The 24,392-nt window shown below is 40.1% G+C and overlaps 1 protein-coding gene across 4 annotated transcripts in view; it reads left to right on the plus strand.

The window, feature by feature from the left end:
- RTTN (rotatin) overlaps nucleotides 1-24,392 on the plus strand; it is a 230,378-nt gene that overhangs the window by 182,302 nt on the left and 23,684 nt on the right. For all 4 annotated transcript variants that reach the window (XM_008261459.4, XM_051851884.2, XM_051851886.2 and 1 more), the window contains 5 exons: nucleotides 8,144-8,249; nucleotides 10,722-10,819; nucleotides 12,149-12,226; nucleotides 21,017-21,143; nucleotides 23,726-23,928. In XM_008261459.4, coding sequence (XP_008259681.3) covers nucleotides 8,144-8,249; nucleotides 10,722-10,819; nucleotides 12,149-12,226; nucleotides 21,017-21,143; nucleotides 23,726-23,928 — 612 coding nt within the window. The remainder of the gene's footprint in view (nucleotides 1-8,143; nucleotides 8,250-10,721; nucleotides 10,820-12,148; nucleotides 12,227-21,016; nucleotides 21,144-23,725; nucleotides 23,929-24,392) is intronic.

Here is a 24,392-nt window from a genome sequence, read left to right on the forward strand (position 1 = left end):
AATAACTCTGGGAGCCTGGTTCTTCATGAGTGTTGTGGCTCCTGCAGCCAAGCCTGCTGAACCTATGAAATTTGAAGACTGCCAGCCAGGCCAACCTAGGGCTATTTCATTTCCCATCTATTTTCCCTTTGTGAGTGGTGCTGTGATCCAAATATCCATGTGAGGTGATGGTGATATGCTAGCTTTTTTTTTTTTTTTTAGTATTTATTTATTTATTTATTTATTTATTTTTTTTAGTATTTATTTATTTATTTGATAGAGGTACAGAGAGAGACAGAGATCTTTCAACCACTGGTTCACTCCTCAGATGGCTGCAACAGCTAATGCTGGGCCAGCTGAAGCCAAGAGCCAGGAGTTTCCTCTGGGTCTCTCACATAGGTGGCCAGGGTCCAAACAATTGGGCCATCTTCCATTGCTTTTCCCAGACCATTAGCTGTGAGCTTTACCCACAATGCCACAATGCTGGCCCCCATGAGCTAGCATTTTTTTTTAATTTATTTATTTATTTGAAAGAGTTACACAGAGAGAAGGAGAGGCAGAGAGACAGAGGGGTCTTCCATTTGTTGGTTCACTCCCCAGATAACCACAATGGCTGGAGCTGCGCCGATCCAAAGCCAGGAGCTCCTTCCAGGCCTCCCACATTGGTGCAGGGGCCCAAAGACTTGGGCCATTTTGTACTGCTCTCCCAGGCCATAGTAGAAAGCCAGACCGGAAGTGGAGGAACCAGGACTACTCAAACCAGCGCCCATATAGGATGCTGGCACTGCAGGTGGCAGCCTTACTTGCTATGCCACAGCACTGGCCCCATGTGCTAGCTTTTAATAGTGTATATAGGGAAAACTCTATGCTATAACAGTTTGTGAAATTTACCTTGCCCTTACTTTTATCTAATACTTTGTAATCCTATTCATTATAAGAATTACTGTTTATGATATTTTTATATTACTTTCTTGGCCAAAGAAAATAAGGTATTCTGTAGCCACAGCATATCTCCATAATTTTCCTAATGACTAGCTCATTTTCATTTCCATTTCTTCCAAAATACGAAAGATATATTTCACGTGGTTAGTGGTACATTAAACAGTTACTTAAGTTGTGTTTCCTAATAGACCAGACTCTTCTTGCTTATATATACAGTAGAATGAATACAGGTTAGTTAGCTCCAAGTGCAAAAAGTGAAGAGAGGAGTGGCACATATGGCACACTTGCAAGAGAACATATACCAGTGTGAAGTGGGGCAGTTATCAGTCAGCCTATGAAGCTGCAAGCAGTGTATTTTCTTTCCCTAAAGGAAGATGATACGTGAATTAAAATATTAGAATACATTAAATAGCCACACATTATCATAAATAGTATATGTGTCTTATTGTACTCAGATGTCTGTGTAGGCTAGGAGTTGTGCTAAGAGTTGTATCTTAAAAAATAAACTACAGTCTTTAAATTATCAGAAGAAATATTATTCTAAAATTGATGTCTTTAAAGGTATATTTAAATTCTGTGTAAGACTGTATCAAAAAATATTATTAGATGTTGGACCTTAGGCAAATCATTTAACCTTTTGAGATTTAGTTCTTGAAATGCAAAATGAGAGGATTGTGTTACTTTATTACTAAATTTCAGTGACCTCTAAAATTTTCCATCCTACTAATCACTTATTACATTAGAATTTCCATTTAAATGGCTTAGCAGAGTATCTTTTCAATGACTGATTCATAGCACTACTTTATAAGGGATACATTTGGAAATTATAAATACTTAAGTCATAAATATGTGTAAGTTTATTTTATAAATTCATTTTGAGCTGGTTTTAGGGTTTGAATATTTTATAAGAAATTATTATCTGTCTTTTGTCCATAAAATATTGAACCTGTTTTACTTAAAGGATTTTTATCTTCCTTAGTTTATAGAAATACACAGCATGTTTCTTTTTTTTTTTTTTTTTTAAGATTTATTTTATTTATTTGAAAGAGTTACAGAGAGAGGTAGAGACAGAGAGAGAGGTCTTCCATCCACTGGTTCACTCTCCAGATGTCCACAATGGCCAGAGCTGTGCCGATCTGAAGCCAGGAGCCAGGAGCTTCTTCCAGTTCTCCTACATGGGTGCAGGGGCCCAAGTACTGGGCCATCTTTTACTGCTTTGCCAGGCCATAGGAGAGAGCTGGATCGGAAGAGGAGCAGCTGGAACTAGAACCGGCGGGATGCCCATGCTTTAGGCCAGGGCTTTAACCTGCTGTGCCATAGCGCCGGCCCCAGTATGTTTCATTTCAAAAACAGGTAGATAATGAAACTAATGAAAACCTCTCTGTAATAGACTGTGTAATTGATATATTGAATTAATTTATTCCTTATATTTAGTCTAATATAAAGATAGAAATGTAAAGAAACAACAAATTCTCAAGTCATATTTTAGGAAATATGTGAGTGTTTTGTACCTGAGTTTAGCAAATGGTAAAATTAAAGAGTAACTGTTGAAGAAAAGGCTTACTTATTTGAGATACTATGTGTTGATGAATGTTCAAGAGAGAGAACTATAGAGAGAGGAAGAGGAAGAGAGAGATCTTCCATTTGCTGGTTCACTCCTCAAATAGTGGGAACAGCTGGGGCTGAGCCAGACAAAAGCAAGGAGCCTGAAATTCTACCTAGGTCTCCTAGTCAGTGGTCAGGGACCCAGATACTTGGACTATCTTTCGCTGCTTCTCCAGGTACATTAGCAGGGAGCTAGGTCGGAAGCAGAGCAGTCCCGACTTGAACCCGGGATCATATGGGATGGTGGAATCATAGGCAGTGTCTTAACCTGCTGTGCCACAATGCTGGCTACCCCCCAAAAAATCTGTTCTTTACATTACATATGTATGGAAGGTCTAAAAAAAGAGTATAAGCTTTAAAACATTTCATTGAATCCTCTCTCTTTTTAAATCAGTTGAAAGAAGACATATTACCTGTGTCCTCTTGATTGGTGGTTGTCTCATCATCTGGTAGCTAGTTTTCTTCACTTGCAATTCTTAGCCTTCCTCCCTCCAGGCTCTTCACAGTTCCATGACATCTATGTGCTCTGTGTTCGGAAATTCAGACCACTTTTCAGTCTCCAGAAAGTCAGACGTGCACACGGATGGACACACACACACACAGGAGTTAAATCCTTTACCCTGGCCTTTCTTAGTGTGAAGTATGTGGACTTCCTATTAATCAGTCTTAGTTGTTGTTGGTTTGGGGCTTTTCATATCAGTTTTACCATGCATGCATTTTAGAGCACCAAACGATTCTGAAGCTTTTACCCAAAGTAGGGAACTTCTATATTCCTCTTTTTCCTCCTCTCAGAAGTGACCACTTATACCTCATTTAGCTAATTATTTTATAGTTTCTCTCCCTTGTGTCTAAATAACATGTTTATTTTTCTATATATAATAATATATGTTAAGTAAATACTGTTCGTATATATATTTATAAAACACATGTTGCAGATGATGTTTACTTTCTTTTCCTGCACAGCTTTTGCTTTCCTTAGCAGTCATTGTTACTTTTTAATTTGCTGAGTTTTGTCTTATCAGTTGTAAGCTCCATTTTCTTTGCCAGTAGGCAGTGCCCTCTCAGTGTGTTCAAAATTCTGAACTTACATGGTTTCATCTACTGGAAAAACATCTCTCCAAATTCCTTCTTTTTTTAAAATTTATTTATTTATTTATTTGACAGAGTTAGACAGTGAGAGACAGACAGAGAGAAAGATCCTCCCTCTGTTGGTTCAACCCCAAATGGCCACATGGCTGGAACTACACTGATCCGAAACCAGGAGCCAGGTGCTTCCTCCTGGTCTCCCATGTGGGAGAAGGGGTCCAAGCACGTGGGCCATCCTCCATTGCCTTCCCGGGCCACAGCAGAGAGCTGGACTGGAAGAAGAGCAACCAGGCCCAGAACCCGGCACCCATGTGGAATGCCAGCGCCACGGGCGGAAGAATAACCAAGTGAGCCACGGCGCCGGCCCCTCCAAATTCCTTCTAATTTTTTTGGTGCCCAGTGTCATTTTGTGATCTCTGTTCACGTTGGTCTTGGGTTTTTGACATCTCTGCTATGTTTAGTCTGCTTCCTGTGTTCCGTTGCCTTTCCTCATATCATCCTTTTTGGTTTGATGCCCTCCTATTGTTGTGCAGTCTGTTGTCCAATATCTTTAACAACAAAGGTGTACAGGAGGGATTTTATTGAACTCCAGATGTCTTTATCCCACTTGCCATTATACCTTACTAATATTTTGGCTAATGAGAATTCTGGTTTGGAAATCATTTACTTCATAATTTCGAAATCATCACCTTCTTTAACTCTCAGTGTTAATGTAGACATTCTGAAGCTACTGTAATTCCTGCTATTTTTCTCCCTGGAAGTTTTTAAACTGTTTCCCTTTTCTCTACTATTCTAAGTTTTTCTTATGTACTGCCCAGGATGTATATTTTATCAGTTGTTTTGGGCCCTCTTGTTTGCTCTTTCACCTCTAAATCCATATTTTTAAATAGTTAGTGGACGTTCTCTCCACTTTGGGTCCTCTGTGAGTTGTAATTTCTATTAAGTTTTCTTCTGTCTACATAATCTTTGTTCTCTCTCTGTTTTTGTCTGCTTTAGTGTATTTTCTCACTAGGTGCTTGATAAGTCTTGGTTGTCAGCTCAGTTTAAGACTGGGAGACGTAAAGCAGTTGACAGCTCTGAGCATGTGAGTTGAGCTTGGCAGTTGTAAGCTAGACTGTGCGAGGGGGACTTGTGAGGGTTTTGTTGTGGGCCTGCCTTCTGGAGCTTTTAGATTCGCTAGAGAAGAGTTTTCTGATCCCTTGTCTGGAGCTGGAAACCCAACTACAACGTGTTTTGTAGTTTTAATCCTTCCTGTTTTCAGTTGAATACCCTAACCCACAATGTGCCTGGTCTTTGTCAGTTCAGAATCCTTCTAACTTCTCTTCTCCAGAAAATAGGCCTTCAGGTTTTTGCAAGAGCCTGGGAAGAGCAGTGGCTTGGCTGCACAGGAATTGGTGGGTAGCACACAGAATCTGGCCTTCCCAGACAATCCTACTCCCTTGCTTCCAGGAGCCCCTGGTGCTAAGCTTCCTCAGCTTTCAGCCGTTCAGTGTAGCTTTCCCCACTCCTCCTGTAACGAGTCAGCATTCTCAGGCTAGCACTTTGGCTACCTGTATGCCTGCCTTTTAGTCTCCAGACCTGTGTGTGTGTGTGTGTGTGTGTGTGTAAGTAATTCCATTTCTGTAATTTTAATGGGAATTCAAGAGGGAATCTGTGCATACAGCTGTTTCCTTAGAGGTTTTACCTCTTTTCCTCACTAATTGCTGCATATGTATTACTACGTTTTATTTTTCTGATTTTTCTGAAATTACTAATACATGGAAATTTAATAAGTATATTAAAAAGATTTTTGTTTTAATGGTGGACAGTACAGTTATAAATGAGCTAGGAGTCTCCTGGGTAACTGCAGTGGATGTGCTACACTCCACGTGTATTCAGCACCTTACAGCCCCTACCCTTTTCTGCCTCCATCTTCGTGGTCGCAATCAGTGTGATCTTTGACAAGCATCTCTGGATCTGGGTGTTTACGATATAGTTTCTTGACTAATGGGATCCTGCCTGATTGGAGGTGTCCAAGATGCCCCTGGTCCTGATCACGTGGCAGGGAAAGGCCTCCGTGCAGGCCTCTGTACTGTCATATTTTCAAGCACAGGCCCCACAGGAATTCTGAGTGGAATTGCATTTAGACAGGCTGTATATATTTTATGTAACACTATATAGCCTTACGTTTAATGTTAATAATGGTATTTTTATTTATTTTTTTTTTATTTTTTTTTTGACAGGCAGAGTGGACAGTGAGAGAGAGACAGAGAGAAAGGTCTTCCTTTGCAGTTGGTTCACCCTCCAATGGCCGCCACGGCCGGCGCGCTGCAGCCGGTGCACCGCGCTGATCCGATGGCAGGAGCCAGGTACTTATCCTGGTCTCCCATGGGGTGCAGGGCCCAAGGACTTGGGCCATCCTCCACTGCACTCCCTGGCCACAGCAGAGAGCTGGCCTGGAAGAGGGGCAACCGGGACAGAATCCGGCGCCCCGACCGGGACTAGAACCCGGTGTGCCTGTGCCGCAAGGCAGAGGATTAGCCTAGTGAGCTGCGGCGCTGGCCAATAAAGGTATTGTGAAGTCAGATCATCTTGAAAATTACTGACAGAATAAAAAGTTATGAATTTGAATTTATCTAATAATTACAAATGAGAAGCTTCTAGAATCTTATGTAATTCATGAGTTCTTGGAAATTATAAAATGATGTGCATATAGCTAAATGAAATCTTACTGCCAAATATTGAACATAAATGTAGTCAAGGCTTTAGAGCTAAAAGATGCAGTAGGTGGAAATGCAGAAGAGAGAAGACAGTGAAGCATCCTGAGGAAGCAAGCAGACAGATGTTGAATGTGGGGCATTCTATAGGAGGAGTGGTCTGGCTTGGTCAGCAAGCCAGGGACACAGGAACAACAGCAACCAAACAGTGCTGCTGGAGCCATGGGGCAGAGGATGCCATTCTAGACGGAGGAGCTGTGGCTGCAGGTGCCACATGAGGATTCCTGTTATCCTGACTCCAGTAGACCAACTGCAAGACATTTTTGACACAAAAGAGAAAATGTGAATTTGGAGCAGTATTACTTGATGCCAAAATATTATTGTTAATTATGTTAGGAATGATGATCATTATGGTTATATATATTGATAGAACATTCTATGATATCTAGTATTTTCTTTAAAATCTTAGAATGGATTTGTTACTCAGTTTCTGTACTTATTGTATATGTTTGAAACTTTATAATGAAAATTTTTTCTAACTCATAAATTCATTGTAAAAGAAATATATTTGAGTGTTAGTATTTTCTTTCTTTAAAAGATTTATTTATTTATTTGAAAGTCAGAGTTAAACAGAGGAGGAGAGGCAGAGAAAGAGAGAGATCTCCCATCCGCTGGTTTACTCCTCAATTGGCTACAACAGCTGGAGCTATGCTGATCCAAAACCAGGAGCCAGGAGCTTTTTTGGGGTCTCCCACATGGGTGCAGGGGCCCAAGGACTTGGGCCATCTTCTACTGTTTTCCCAGGTCGTAGCAGAGACCTGAATCAGAAGTGGAGCAGCTGGGACTTGAACCAGAGCCCATGTGGGATGCTGGCACTGCAGGTGCGGCTTTACCTGCTATGCCATAGCGCCAGCCCACAAATGAATACTAGTATTTTCAAAATTAAAAATTGCTTTCTGTAAGAGTCAAAAAAAAAAAAAAAGAGACATTCATTTATTTGAGAGAGTGACAGAGAGAGAGACAGACAGACAGACAGACAGATAACTCTTCTATCTGCTGATCACTCCTGAAATGCCCTCAACAGCTGGGGCTATGCCATACTAAAGCCAGGAACCTGGAACTCCATCCAGGTTTTCCACGTGGGTGGCGGGAGCCCAGGCACCTGGGCCATCATCTGCTGTGTGCTAGATCAGAAGCACAGAGCAGCCAGCTCTTGGACTAGGCACTCTGATCTTGGATATGGCCAATCCAGGCAGCAGCATAAACCTGCTGCACCCCAATGCTTACACCTAGATCTTGCTGTGGGAGTTGGGGGTGGGGGTGTGGAGGAGAGTAGGTTATATGACAGATACATGTTACTATAGAAATGAGAGATGGAGAGAACCACATCTCCTGAGATACAGGAGTATGTTAAGTGGGAATAGAGGGATGGGAATGTATCCCCAGGAGGAGAAAGTAGGAATTGGACCCCAGTCTAACTGTTTTCTAAGGACGTGTTTTAATAAGTTACACATATTTACATTTATAGCCTGGCAAATTTGATTGAATGCATGAGCTTGTATTTGTTAATGCTAAATAAAGAAATAAAGCTTTTTCCTCTGTAGACCTATTTGAGAATGGTTGTTAATATTGTTCATATTATTTTATGTAGTTTTTTCAGAAAGAGCATTCTTAGATGATTTATCAAATTCTCAAGTGATTTACCAAATTTTAATGCATTTCACGTGACAGTTGAAATCTGCAAACACCTTTTAGGTAGAATAGTTTTTTTGTTCACAATAGTTTTGCTCCAGATTAGATTTGTCTTCAAGGCAGTTTGATGTATATTTCTGCAGTGCTATGAAGGAAAATCCTCCAACGATGTCCTAAAAAGAGTTGCTGCAAATGCACTGATGTCACTTCTGGCAGTCAGTAGAAGAGCACAGGAACATGCTTTGAAAGGTGAGTCACAGGCGTGTCAGGTACTTTTTATGGCATTTTGTCAACTCACGTTTTGCTTTTAGTTCATTTTAATTTCCTTGGAATCAAATTTAGAGAATGTATGGTACAATATCAGTGTCACTAGAACAATAGTTTTTTTACCCATATGGAAACAGAGTAAACATTCATTATATAGAAAATTTTCTTAAAATTTGTTCGACCAAGGTGTCTGTCATTAAATGGATGGATAAAGAATATGTGTGTGTGTGAGTAATAATGGAATGTTATTCAGCTATAAAGAAGAATGAAATCCTGCCATTTGCATCAAGATGGATGCAACTAGAGGACCTCATATTGAGTGAACTAAACCAGACACAGAAAGACAGGTGTATGTTCTCTCTTATATGTGGGAGCTAAAATAAAAAAAAAAGAGAGAAAACAAAAAAAGATATGCCTGTATATGTTAGTATTACTGCAAATATAGTTTTATCAAACTTTGTTTTATATCTTTGTCAAATCAATGGTTAAGAATGATATACTACTATAGTTTTAATGATTTGTGATTATTTTAAAATGTACTGTATGTGAATGAAATGTCATCTTTTGATGTGATTATTATTTATAGCTCTTGACTATATTCCTGCTGAACTAGGGTCTTTTTACTTGTTGAACTTTGTTTAGTGGGGAATTAAGCCTTTGATTTTTTAAATAGAGTTAGTGAGAGAGAGAGACAGAAAAGTCTTCCTTCCATTGGTTCATCCCCAAAATGGCCACTGCGGCCGGAGCTACGCTGATCCGAAAGCCAGGAGCCAGGTGCTTCCTCCTGGTCTCCCATGCGGGTGCAGGGGCCCAAGCACTTGGGCCATCCTCCACTGCCCTCCTGGGCCACAGCAGAGAGCTGGACAGGAAGAGGAGCAACCGGGACTAGAACCCAGCACCCATATGGGATGCCAGTGCCGCAGGCATAGGATTAACCAAGTGAGCCATGGCGCTGGCCCAAGCCTTTGATTTTAATGTAAATTAAAAATATGTTATCCCAAAAACTAAAACAGAGAGGGGAGCAAGGGAAGGAAGAGAAGTATCATTATATTCCTAGAATTGTTTCTGTGAATAGCATTGAATCCATTCTCTTTGTATTTACATCACATTAACATGAGAATTGTGTTGTAGTAATTATCATGCATTTACTGTGACTCTGAGAATCTAGTGTGTTAATCAGTTCTTTAAAATGTATTTTATTTTATTTATTTGAGAGAGAATGAACACTTTCTCATTCCTTTGGTCATTCCCCAAATGCCCACAAAAGCCAGTTCTGGAGCAGGCCATGGCCAACAGCCAGATCAGGTCTCCCATGTAGTAGCAGGAACTCAAGCATTTGAGCCATCAAACATTGCTTTGCAGGATCTGCATTAGCAGGAGGCTAGAATCAGGAACAGAGCCAGAATTCAAACTCTGCATTCTGATGTGGGATGCAGGCATCCCCCACAGCATCTTAACTGCTATGCCAATGCCCAAGCAGTACTTTCAAAATAAAACAGATTATGATCAGGTTACTTATTTAATATGTAATGATACTTACTCTATGTGCGTATTACAACAGCGAAAATAAAGTGACACGTTACTTAGTTTTGTGATAATTTAGTGTTAATACCCACAAACATACACTGCATACCCGAGGACAAAGAAACACTCAGTTTTGATGTTAAAAATGACAGCATCAGATGATCCTATATTTTCATATAAATTTCCTTTCTAGAGTGTTGTAATTTCCCATCTTGACATCAGGAAACACAGGTCTGACAATTAAAATGGAATAACAGCATCATCAAATTCATTAACTTCAATTGTGATTTGCTACTAAAACAAATTATACATGCCTCAAAACGTCAATTGGATTTGGGGAGTATCATACCAGGAACTGAAAACATCATTTCAGTTCACTTTTTTGTTTACTCTCAGTAATCTTTCACTGTGAAAACGTTAAAATGAAGCAAGTCAGAAATAAAAAGTGTTGGATTCAACGTTGTGGTACAGTGAGCTAATCTGTGGCCTGCAATGCTGGAATCCTATACTGGAGCACTGGTTCAAGTCTCAACTGCCCCACCTCCTGTCTAGCTCTCTGCTAATGTACCTGGGAAGGCAGTGAAGGATGGTCCAAGTATTTGGGTCCACCCATGTAGGAGACCTGGATGGAGTTCTGGGCTCCTGTTTTCTTCCTGGACCAGCCATTGCAGCCATTTGGAGGACTGAATCAGTGGATGGTAGATTCATTCTCTCTCTCTCTCTCTCTCTCTCTCTCTCTCTCTCTCTCTGCCTCCCTACCTCCCTACCTCCCCACTGTCCCCTCTATCACAATGCCTTTCAAATAAATAATCTTTATAAAGAAAGGAGTATAAAGTTCTTTTGTTATTGTTGTTGAGAATCTGTTATATGTGGTTTTCACTTATTTGGAAAGGGAGTATCCTTTTGACAATTGCAGACTTTGTCTTTTAGCTAATCTCATAGAGAACTGCATGGAGCAGATGAAGCACATTCATGCACAACTGAACCTAGATTCTCTGAGGCCTGGAAAAGCAGCACTGAAAAAAAAGGTAACTGTGAATTCTGAAATTCTGGGTAAAGGAATGGCTGTATATAGAGAACTTATCTCCAGTGCCCTTGTGCCTACAAATGGGTACAGGCTTCAAATTAATGTCTGATATATACAGTAAGAAAAATTAAAGAGATTTCTACAGTAGCAGGTGGTTGGCTTTTATTTTTCTAAATTCTCACTTGAAGATCTTTAAATGATATTTTTCCTGATGTATATTTGTCATAAATATTTGGAAATACCTACATGGGCAGATAATACTGTGGCATGAATTTTTTATGCTCCAAAGTAAGATCTTTTTCTTAGTACAAACATGGGCTCATGAGAGAATGAGAGCTATAAAAACTACAGTTTATTAAATGTTTACTATATGCCAGGTAGTATTCAAATATTTCATATTAATTACCTCATGAACAAACACTCACGACAGCATAGTCACACAACTGGTGATCGATGAATCCAGAATTTGCCTTTGTATCTGAGTGGTTATAGAGCTGGTACTCAAGTCTCTGTTTATCTCTTCATGAGACTTTTGAATATCTTTCTGGTGTTGACTCTGTTGGGCTCATGATTAAACTTATATTCAGATGAACTTGTAATAACATAGTTATATCATAGCTGTGGTTAATAATAATAATAACGGTAGTTAGTAAGATCTGCCACACAGTATTATTCAGAAAATAAATTTGTGTATATGTATAAATATATACATAGGAAGGTTCTTCAAAATGTTCAGGGAAAATGCATATTGTGAAAAACCTAAGCATAGATTTCTAATTTTTTACACCAAAATAAGCTTAGTTTTTAATTTATCTTCCATATTTTGAAGTACTCTCATACACATAGTAAATGTGTATAGGAAGACCATTCATTATAGCAACACTCTATGTCCATGGCATTTGATAAGATATTAAGACAAAGCCTTATCTAACAATTTAATTGATGCAGGGGATTGATTGTGTTTGTCAGTTTCTTTTCTTGCCTCTTTTCCTTTTTCCTCTTTAGCCAGAGGCCCTGACTTTCACTGGGAAAGTCAGTCAACACCTGATATGATTGAAGACCAGTCAGTACTGCTTCACTTTATGGAGATGAAACATGGAGGCTATTATATAGCTTGAGTTCCTCTGTGCTTGATAGAACAGAAATAGCTTCTACGTGGTGGATGGTCTCCTTGAGAAATGGTCACCGCTCAGAGCCTGTTAGTTTGTCAGCCCCTCAGTTACGGTGGTCAGGCATCTTAGAGCATGGCTGCATTGTGCTATGCCACCAGGGGGATACAGTTGCTCTGTGTGGCTGTGTTCACATTTTTCACTGCTTTTTGTTTAAACAGGAGGATGCTTTTATTAAAGAATTGAGCATTACCATGCAGCTCCTAAGAAACTGTCTTTACCAAAATGAAGAATGTAAAGTAAGTAGAACTCCTTTTCAAAATTGTGATAACAGTGCTGGTATTAAGTAGTTTAATTTTTATATGAGATAATTAGAAAAAATGGAAAACTCTTAGAATTTTCTTTTCTTTTTTTTAGATTAAACAATCAATTGGTACTTAAGCTCAGTATTAATTCAGAGACATAGATGCTCCAGATTTCTTTATGCTTCAATACAGTTTACATTTCTCGGCTACATCAGTGTTTAACCTTAATCTTATCACTGAAACTTCACCTTCACAGACTTCAGCTTCATTCTGCACTCTTCTGCTAAATGTGTCTTTTTGTAATTAGGATGAATGAATGTGTGCCTTATAAGGTAGATTCTTTAAAGGGGCCTTTTCAGAGCTATTCTCTAGAAGCATAAGTAGCGGTATTTGTAGCTATAAGGGGAGAAGATGAGTATGTTTCCTGCCTCAGAGTAGAAAGTATTTATAGCTGCTGCCTAGAATGGTTCTGCTGACTCCCTGTGACAGGTACAGAGCTCCCCATCTGAAAACCATTGAGGTATTTTCTTTTTCTGTAAGCATGAGTGCTGTCATTTTAAACTATTGTGTTAGTACTGCATAGGATAGAATCTTTTGATCATTTTGATTTGCTTGATCTGTATTGGTACAACACTTTTGAAGCACTGGATTAATTCTTTAATGTGGAAGTACTGTGGAAAATGAGTAAAGCAAAGTTAAATTATAGAAGCTTCTTTGTTTTCTAATTCCTTAGCTTTTGGCCCTTACTTGTAGTAAAACTGGAAAAAATATGTCTGGGACATGAACATGCTAAACACAGATTCCATAGGCTATGTTAAATAACAAGACTCATGACTAACAATTTATATTTTGAAACAATCTGATGGAAGTATTTATTTATATACTTTATTAAGATTCCCAGTATATGAATTTTATGAACTTTTTCTCAAAATAGAGGTGTTTACTGAATTTATAATGCCAAATCGTATCATTGTGACTTGGTACAGTCAATATTCATTGATGATCCTTCACTCAGGGAATACTGTGAAATACTTCCCAGACAGGATCTACGTGTAGAGATTTAGGAAATGCCAACCTGGCTACTAGTTACAAGCATGGAGTTTACATTTTTATGGATAGAAGGAAAGGACTGTGATAGGCCGGGTAAAAGACCTTAACCTTGGCAAGCAGGAAAGGGAAGGAAGTGGAGCATAGATTCGATGTCTTGAGGAGAAAACAGAAATGTGGAATGACTTCCAGACTCCAGATCCAGTGATTCCCAGTGCAAGATCACGTGGCAGAGTCGAGCGTAGGTTTGAGAGACAGGTGCTCAGTTGTGCAGATACTAGTGGAGATCCCTTTGGGACGTGTGGGGTTTTTCAGATGAGGGGACAGGACATGGGAGTGTCCATTCTAAGAGCACGCCACTGGATAGCTATGTGCTCCCACTTTTATTTAGAGGGTACCAGCAAGTCTACAAGCCGGCAGGCACATAGGCAAGGTTATACATCCACTTCAGGATTTGGGAAAAGAAATTCGGTCTGGTGGACTAACATAGGGATTAGAGCTGTGTTGTAAATCTTCAGAGACAGGCCTGTTTAGAAGCTCATGCAAATTTACAAATTTCCGAAAATACTCCAGGTACCAATTCCTGTCCATTAGCCCCCTGCTGCTCATGCTGCACATTCCTTTGGGGTAGGTGTGCCCAGCCCCAGCCTGTTTGAGCAGGCTATGCCTCTAATTTCAGGGGGTGTGTCCCACCTGGAGAGGCACTTAGGCAGCCTCTCTACAGGGAGGTCTAGTTGAGGACACTTGTAGTCAGCAGAACACTTGAATCTGGGACTCTGAAGAGTCATGTAGGTTGGGGATAGTAGGAATATGTAGATGTTGCTATGGCGGTGACTGTGGTTGAAATTTCCCAAGAGAATGTATAGTGAAAGCCTAGGTCCCATCTTTGGGAAATACTTATTTCAGAGAAAGCAGAAAATAACCAAGGAGAGTGCTGAAGACATAATTTGGAGATGATTCAGTACAGAGCAATAGCATGCAAATAAAGAAAAAAGAGAGCTGTAGTAAATGCCACAGTGCATGAGTGTTTGCTGAAGTGGCCTCAATAAAATCATCAGGACAGAGATAAATTGGAGTTAGTTGAAGATTAAATGTAAGGTGGAGAAATGACAGCAGTAAGAGTGCTCTTTCTAGAAGCTTGGTCATGAAAAGCCATTAATAACTTAGAGCACATAGCATTAAAGGAAGTTAGAGTGTTTGTTTTTCAACATTTAAACTGCCTAAATACAAATGGAAAAAGAACCAGTTGGCAAGCAGTTATTAAAGAAACAGGAAGAAAAGAAATAATCCATGGATAAAGAACCCCTAGGAGGTGGAAGGGGAATATGCAGAACACAGAGGATGTATCAATCTGTGACAAAAAGAGGAATGCATGTGCTCACTGCTGGGCAGGCAGGAAGGATGAATGGATGAAACTAGAGATTGTGTGGACAGAAGGGCAGGATAGATAGGATTTGCATGTAATTTGCTGCTCTCTTCTCTATGAAATAGCATGTAAGCTTATCTGCTGCAAATAGCGGTGTGTGTGCCAAGTTTACACAGAATGGTGACATGAGAAAGACCTTGGGAAAGAACACTGAGAATGGCATCAAAGCTTGTGGAGAAAGCTGAACACTGGGAGTAACTTCCCACCTGGTCTGCCATTTGATACCCCATTACATTTCATAGGTGTGTGTACTTATGTGCATTCACGTGTGTGCGCATAGGTCTGCATATAACCCAGTAAGTCCTGTTCATTAAAAAAGATATTGCTCCCTCCTGACAACCCTCCTAACAGAAAAGCCCAGGACCAGATGGCTTCACTGATGAATTATACCAGACGAGAATTAATTCCAGTTCTGCTCAAACTATTCAAAACAATTGAAAGGGAGGGAATCCTCCTAGACTCCCTCTATGAGGTCAGTATCACCTTAATTCCAAAACCAGGAAAAAATACAACAAAGGAAGAGAACTAAGGACCAATATCCCTGATGAACATAGGTGTAAAAATCCTCAACAAAATACCAACTAATCAAATCCAACAATATATCAGAAATACCATTCACTCAGACCAAGTGGGATTTATACATGGTATGTAGGGATGGTTCACCATAAATAAATCAATAAATATGATACATCACATTAACAGATTAAAGACTAGAAACCATATGATTATTTCAATAGATGCAGAGAGAGCATTTGATAAAATACAGTATCCTTTCATGAAAAAAACCTTAAGCAAATTGAGTAGAAGGAATATTCCTTAGCACATTTAAGGCAATATCTGAAAAACTCACAGCCAACATCATATTCAATGGGGAAGAGTTGGAAGTATTTCCACTAAGATCTGGAGCCAGACAAGGATGTACACTTCAACCATTACTGTTCAATATAGTCCTGGAAGTTCCAGGCAGAGCTATTAGGCAAGAAAAAGAAATCAAGGGGATACAAATTGGAAAGGAGGAACTCAAATTATCCCTGTTTGCAGATGACATGATGTTAAAATTAGAGAAACCAAAGACTCCACCAAGGGACTATCGGAATTCATTGGAGAGTTTGGTAAAGTGACAGGATACAAAATCAACACGTAAGAATCAATAGCCTCTCGGATCTGGCTGAAAAGCCCATGAGAGTATTTCAGGCATGGAAAGCCAAGACACTCTGGCAAAAAGATCTCTGTGAGTGAGATCCCAGTGGAAAGAACAGGTCTTCAAAGAGGGAGGTGCCTTTCTCTGAAGGGAGGAGAGAACCTCCACTTTGACTATGACCTTGTCTAAACAAGATAAGAGTCGGAGAACTCAAGGGGCTTCCATAGCCTTGGAAACTCATGACTGGTGCATAGGGAGATTACTGATGCCATAAACAGGAGTGTCAATTTGTAAAGTCAACAACAGGAGTCACTGTGCACTTACTCCTCATGTAGGATCTCTGTCCTTAATGTGCTGTACACTGAGGCTTAATGCTATAACGAGTACTCAAACAGTATATTTCACTTTGTGTTTCTATGGGGGTGCAAACTGTTGAAATCTTTACTTAATGTACACTAAACTGATCTTCTGTTAAAAAAAAAAAAAAAAAAGAAAAGAAACTATCAATTCCCAACTTGACTCTCACTGGGATTAAACATGACAATAGGTCTGATCTGATTTCATCATCATTTAAAAAAAATCATCTATTATTTTTCACTTTATGTTTCTGTGTGGGAACAAACTGTTGAAATCCTTACTTAAGGTATACTAAGCTGATCTTCTGTATACTAAGATAATCGAAAATGAATCTTGATGTGAATGGAAGGGGAGAGGGAGTGGGAAAGGGGAGGGTGGTGGGTGGGAGGGACGGTATGGGGGGGAAAGCCATTGTAACCCATGAGACGTACTTTGGAAATTTATATTCATTAAATAAAAGATAAAAAAAAAAAAAAACAAAACAAAAAAAAAGAATCAATAGCCTTTGTATACATGCAGACAATGCCATGTCTAAAAAAGAACTTGTAAGATCAGTCCCATTTACAATAGCTACAAAAAAATGTTTAAATACCTTGGAATAAATTTAACCAAGGAGATGAAAGAGCTCTGCAATGAAAATTACAAAACATGGAAGAAGGAAGTAGAAGAGAAAAAATAAAAGTAGAAGAGTCTTCCATGTGCATGGGTTGGAAGAATTAATATCATCAAGATGTCCATACTACTCACAGCAATTTACAGATTAAATGTGATCCCAATTAAAATATCAATGAGATTCTTAGATCTAGAAAAAATTATGCTAAAATTCATATGGAAACACAAGAGCCCTGTAAATAGCTAAAGCAATCTTAAACAACCAAAACAAAGCAGAGGCATCAAAATACCAGATTTCAAGACATGCTACCAGGCAGTTATAATCAAAAGAGGCTGGTACCAGCAAAAAAACATAGACATGTAGACCAGTAGAATAACAGAAATCAATCTATGCATCTACAACCAACTTACTTTTGACAGGCTAAAATAAATCCCTGGAAAAAATACAGTCTCTTCAACAAAAAGGTGCTGGGAAAATTAGATCTCCACATGCAGAAATATGAAACCAGACCCTTAGCTACACTTTATACAAAAATCAACTCGAAGTGGATCTATAATCTAATATACAACCTGATACTATCAAATTACTAGAGCAAAACATTGGGGAAATTCTGCAAGACATTAGCATAGGTAAAAGATGCCAGAAGCACAGGCAGCAAAAGCAAAACAGACAAATGTGATTGCATCAAGTTAAGAAGCTTCAGCATTGCAAAGGAAACACTGAACAAAGTGAAGAGGCAACCAGCAGAATGGGAGAAAATATTTACAAACCATGAAACCGATAATGGATTGATACCCAGAATCTATGAAGAGGTCAAGAAACTTAACAACAACAAAGCAAACAATCCAGTTAAGAAGTGGACAAAGGATATGAACAGGCATTTTTCAGAGGATGAAGTTTAAATGTCCACCAAACACATGAAAACATGCTCAAGATCACTAGCCTTCAGAGAAATAAAAATCACATCATTCCAGTTAGAATGGTTCTCATACAGAAATCTACAAACAATAAATACAAGTGAGAATGTGTGGGGAGAGGTTCCATAACCCACTGTGGGTGGGAATGCAAACTAGTACAGCCATTGTGGATGATAATATGGGGATTCCTCAGAAAGTTGAAAATAGATCTACTATATGACACAGCCATCCAACTTCTAGGAATTTGCCCAAAGGAAATGAAATCAGCATATGAAAGAGTTATTTATACTCCTATGTTTATTGCAGCTCAATTCACAATAGCTAAGATATGGATTCTGTCGCTCCCCCTCTTCGTGGAGGAACGACACAGGACCCTGCGCTGTTCTTTCGTCTGCTCGGCCCTCCCCGGGTTTGCTGCTGGTTCTTCCCGGGTTGGCTACTATCCCTTCCACCTCCGTGGAAGGGCAGTTCCCCCTGGCCACATTCCCCACTTCCGCAGGGGAGCGGCACACCGCCGGCCGGCTCTCTCGGGGGCTGCACGGGTTCCCTTAGATGTTCCCCATAGATGTTCCCAGTGCATGCCGTCTCTCTCCTCCTTTATAGTCCTCCTCCGCCAATCCCAACTCGGCTGCCCACACGCCGAGTACGCTGCTCTCCTCCAATCAGGAGCAAGTCCTACAGTTTATTAGCTGAACTGGAGGCAGCTGTGCGGAAGCTGTTTACTTCTCTCCCAGCGCCATATTGTGGGAGAGCAGATGCATAGAATAAGTCTTAATTCCAGTAACTCAGTCTAGTCCGGTTGCTCCCCACAGATTCAACCTAGATGTCCATCAACTTATGACTGGATAAAGAAAATATGATTATTTATGCAATGTGAAATACCACTCAACCATAAACATGAATGAAATCCTGTCTGGAGACAGTTATACTTAGTGAAGTGAGCCATTCTCCAAAAGTCAAATACCATATGTTTTCCCTGATCTGTGGTCACCAATAGAGTACAAAAAAAGTATATATTTGCAAAATGGACATTTTGAGAACTGATTATTGTTTACATTCCTTTTTTCTACTGTTGTGGAACAGGTTTTTTTTTTTTTTCTTTTTGTTGCATTCTTTATTTAGTAGAGGGTTAAGATGAATTGAAAGTATATCACTGTGGCCGGCGCCGGGGCTCACTAGGCTAATCCTCCGCCTAGCGGCGTCGGCACACCGGGTTCTAGTCCCGGTCGGGGCGCCGGATTCTGTCCCGGTTGCCCCTCTTCCAGGCCAGTTCTCTGCTGTGGCCAGGGAGTGCAGTGGAGTATGGCCCAGGTACTTGGGCCCTGCACCCCATGGGAGACCAGGAAAAGCACCTGGCTCCTGGCTCCTGCCATCGGATCAGCGCAGTGCGCCGGCCGAAGCGCGCCGGCCGCCGCAGCCATTGGAGGGTGAACCAACGGCAAAGGAAGATCTTTCTATCTGTCTCTCTCTCTCTCTCACTGTCCACTCTGCCTGTCAAAAAAAAAAAAAGTATATCACTGTAAAAAATTAAAAGAGAGAATAAGGAGGAAGAGGGAGGGTGGAAAGTATTGCTGGAGGCCAGCTCCAGCAGGTCCAGGAGTTCCCGAAGGTTGGGAGGCATCCATGTGGCGAGGAGAGACACTCAGCAAGGCTGATGGCATGGCTCCGATGAGGGAGCACCAGACTTTATATCTATACCCTAAGGTACATCCACTGTTCATTTTACACATTCTTTACTGTTCTCATAAATTCTGCAAATGTCTGCTCACTAGTGATCCTAACAGTTAATGATTCTTCCTTACAATAACAAAGTCTGTTTCCCATCCACTTTAAACCACTGATCTTATGTTATGTGTAACTCCTACCTAATCCTGATTTCCATAGCCATGTAACAATTTCTTTGATTTTAAAGATTTACTTAATATTTGAGATACAATAGAACAGAGACACAAAATTATTCTAAATTATACAATAACCCATTACAAAAAACGCAGTGGTTATTTTGCAAAGAATCAGAACAACTACTTGTAACAATTGATTACTAAGATTGGAACATCTACCTTTTTTTAATTTTACTAGTAACCATTAACACCCTGCTCAAACAAACCCATTCATTACACATGTCCTTTCCATAACCCTTCATTACTATTTAGTTTTAGTAGCTCATTTAAGACTCGCTCCCTGATTTTGGTAATTACTTTATGTTCTTTCCACCAAGCCACACAAACTAAGGTATTTACAGGTCATTAGTCTATGATAAGACATGCTCTAAGTGGATTATGGCAGGAGACTGAAGAGTGCCAAGGATCCTCTTGTCCCTAAATCAGGTCTAACTGCATTTCATACACCCTACAGTTTGGAGTTCCCGCTAGGCTTTTATTGTAGATAACTGAAGCATCAGAAGGGGTTGAATTACTCTAGGAGGATCTAGTCCATCAAACAGCTCAACCGTCAGTGAGGTCATTTTGAGCAGAGCTCGTTTCTCGCAGATTTCCAAGAATATAGAGATCAGCCGCGAGATCACCAGGAAACTCTGGCTTTCTTATATCAATAAATCTAAAACCAACAAGAGGACCGCAGCTTGTAGTTCTCAAGCCCTGTGGAGGCAGACGTCCTGCTGTGACCTTGTCAGACAGTGGAAGTTGCCTTGGCCACTTCAAAGTATCACCATGCTCCTAAATCTGTTAATATTAATTACATAAAAATTATTTAAAAAAAGATATTGCTGGACTCAAGTATTTTATCTATATGTTGCCCTGGTAGTAACTAATCTGTGATAAGAGTTAAGAATTTATTTATTTAACATAACATTTAAACTGAATTTTACTATTTTTAAATTATTGACAAACTAATTTACTTTTGATGCGCAGGAAGGAGGTGAAACAGGGTGAGAGAGGATTACTCAGAGCTGATAAGGATTTTACTTAACCACAAGTTGCCATTGCTTGACCGTAGCAGAGCATTTATCAGAGTGTGTATTCGTATTGTGAGCTCTCACTCTCCTGCTTTGTTTATACACGACAGCATTAATTTTCTACGTTTCTCACATAAGCGGCATGTCCTAGTCCCCTCGTGTTCAAGGGATTTCCTGAGATTTCCTCGCCACAAGCCTGCTGAACCTGAGGCAGTAGTCCATCTGCAGAACCTTGGTGCCTCTCACACCAATCAGAACAAAGATAAATTCAGTTTTCCTTTATTTTGGTGACAACTCTATGTGGATCTGATTTCAGTTTTATATTTTCATATCTTCACACTAATCTGTCACTTTTTCCTTCCGCTACAGGAAGCAGCTCTCGGTGCTCACCTTGTCCCTGTCTTGCACTCTCTCTGGCCTTGGCTTTTGATGGATGATTCACTGATACAAATTGCCTTGCAGCTACTTTGTGTCTATACTGCAAATTTTCCAAATGGTAAGATAATCCAGTATTTTCTTTTAATGATAAACTGAAATCTTGATTTTACATAGTGCTGTTAATGTGGATTAGAAAAACTAATGGCTGTTGTGAAGTGTTTCTTTTGGATGCTGAGCATATGTTGATCACAGGTGAACTTTATTCTAGGTATTATAAGAGCAGACAAATAGTCTGTGTTTCTTGACATGGGAGAGTCACTAGATAGGAAATAGGGAGAAACTGGCTTGAATATATGGGAAGATTTGATGTGGAAAAGAAGAACCCACGAGTTCAGTTTGGTCATGTTAAATATGAGGTGTCTGTTCATTAAAATGAAAATACCAAGTTCGAGTTGAATTCAGCAGAGAGGTAAAATGAAGATAAAAGTGTTGGGAGTTTTATTAGTTATCTATTGCTGAATGGCAAAGTACTTAAAACTAAGCACCTGTAAACTACAGCCATCGAATTGTCTGATAGTTTCTGTGACTCACCAGTCTGAGGCAGCTTAGCTGAGTGGTTCATACTCTGATTCTCTCACAGGTTTCAGTTAAGGTGTTGACTGGGCTGTGCATTGCCTGTTTTGGGGGGTGGGGGTGGGTAAAGGATGGCTGTTGACAGCCTCAGTTCCTTGCCAACTAGGCCTCTCCACAGGCTCCCTTGCACTGTGGAGGCTGGCTTCCCTGCAGGCAAGTTCTTGAGTGATTGGGCTATAGTCTGCTGTCATCCAGTGCAGGAGGGACACACCGCACTCTTGTCTTCCGGTCACACAGACCAGGCCTGGCTCAGGGAGGGAAAGGTCTGAGGCAAGGCCACTGGAGCCGTTTTGAAGGCTGCCTACCTTGGGAGTCACTGTCCGAAGAGATTGCATTTAACTGGAAGCCATGGGGCTCTTTGAGTTTATCTAGAGAGAATACCTAGACACAGAGGGAGAGCCTCATTTCTAAGCTCTGGAGTACATCACCTGTTGGAGCTGATCAAAGAAGAGAAATCAGCACTAAAGGGAGATGAGAAGGAGCCAGTGGCATCTGTCTGTGCCTTGTCCTCCTTTACTGAGTTCTGTCTGTTATTCAGAGATAGGGGAGTTAGGAGGAACAAGGAATTGGTCATTAAGAATTAAGCAAGGGAAATATACACTTTAATACAAGTCTTTTGAAACTAATTTGTGTTGTTTTCATACTGAAAATCATTGTGAATATTAGAAATGGTTAGGTTATATAAAATTGACAAAGACATTTTATTTTCCTATCTGATTCTAAACAAAACTGCATCATTTAATGTCAGTTTTGTGTAACAGTTAATGGAAACTTTGGTATTTCGATACTGCTATAAAGTTATGAATACAAGAAAGATCACTATGTTTTATTTGTTTACTTATCTTTGAGTTTATTTTGCATATTATATTGGTTTCTATTCTAATTATACTTAAGCTGACCTCCTTATGTGAACTTTACAAGTGAATTATGCCTTAAGTTTATGTTACAATATAGTCTTACTGATTGAACAGTAAATAAAATAAATTTCTTTTTTTTTTCAAATTACATTTCTAATTCTTCTATGATTATTTTTCTCCCTGAATAAATCTCATGTGGTTACCTAATTTATTGAAGAAACACTAGACTCTGGATGGGCAGTAGATGTGTCTGCTGGGTCCTGTGCTTGTGAGCTGTGTGACCTTGAGTGACTCACTGGCTTTCTGAGCTCTGTCTACCTGGTGTGGAAAGCAGTATTTGTACTGCTCCCTGTATCTCAGGGATGGTAGGTTCCTCAGTTTCTTCTACAAAATGAAGTCATTAGACCATGTTACCTTCCATATCTTAACTGCTGTGGAGGCCTTTATATGGCATTAGAAACTATCAAAAATCTCTTATGCTTATTACTTTGAAAGAAAGAAACCTGATGTCTTAAAATGTTCTGTTGAGTTAATTATGTCACTCCCCCTCTTCATGGAGGAACGACACAGGACCCTGCGTTGTTCTTTCGTCTGCTCGGCCCTCCCCGGGTTTGCTGCTGGTTCTTCCCGGGTTGGCTGCCGACCCTTCCACCTCCGTGGAAGGGTGGTTCCCCCTGCCACATCCCCCACTTCCGCGGGGGAGCGGCACACCGCCGGCCGGCTCTCTCGGGGGCTGCACAGGTGTTCCCCTTAGATGTTCCCCTTAGATGTTCCTGGTGCATGCCGTCTCTCTCCTCCTTTATAATCCTCTTCTGCCAATCCCAACTCGGCTGCCCACACGCCGAGTACGCTGCTCTCCTCCAATCAGGAGCAAGTCCCACAGTTTATTGGCTGAACTGGAGGCAGCTGTGTAGAAGCTGTTTTCTTCTCTCCCAGCGCCATATTGTGGGAGAGCAGATGCATAGAATAAGTCTTAATTCCAGTAACTTAGTCTAGTCCGAGTTGCTCCCCACAAATTAGGCCCTCCATGAGCACAGTGAATGTATTAGGTTGAATGAATGTAGACATCAACGTTAGCCTTCAGGGTTAATTGGCGGTTCACAGGTTAATGACCAGGTCATTTTGATAGACAGATATGCTTTACCGCTTGGTATTTTTAAACTGAATGGTGACACTGGAAAAAGGTTGTCATGCGCTGTTACTTTTGAAGGTTGCAGCTCTCTCTGTTGGTCAAGTTACGGACAGCACCCTGTTCAGGCTGCACACAGAGGAGCCCCCAGCAGCTCTCTGATGCTGTGCATCCTAAAGCTGGCTTCCCAGGTGCCTCTCGAGAACACCACAGTTCAGCAGATGGTTTTCATGTTTCTTTCAAACCTGGCCTTGTCTCATGACTGCAAAGGAGTCATTCAGAAGGTATGTTCTTAGTCTCTCCTACATATCATAAAGTAGATAGCCCCTAAAATAATTCCACCAATCAAAATTTAGGACTCAAGTTCTAAAATTAATTTATTATGATTTCAAGACATTTTAAAGGATTGTAAAAGGTTTAAGAGATTTGCTTTGCTTAAAGCCAGTTGATAGATGATACATGGAAAATGACAGAAGCTAGAATATGATGATCATGCCATTTCTTTTTAGTTTATCCTCTTAGTTTTTGGATTATTTCGTCTCTGTCAAAAACAAGGGTTTTAGCAAGACAGCTGGCTTACATTTATTGGAGATCATAAAAGTAGTATATTTGGTCCTTTAACAGACCAAATTGAGCAGTAACAATTTCAGTTCAATTTACATTGATAAAATGGCTTATGAAATCACAGCCCCTTTTCCTCTAGTTAGGCCTTTAACTTCTTTATGACATAATATGAAATTTTATTAGT

The sequence above is a fragment of the Oryctolagus cuniculus genome, chromosome 10 (assembly GCF_964237555.1).
Source record: "Oryctolagus cuniculus chromosome 10, mOryCun1.1, whole genome shotgun sequence".
Taxonomy (NCBI): Eukaryota; Metazoa; Chordata; class Mammalia; order Lagomorpha; family Leporidae; genus Oryctolagus; species Oryctolagus cuniculus.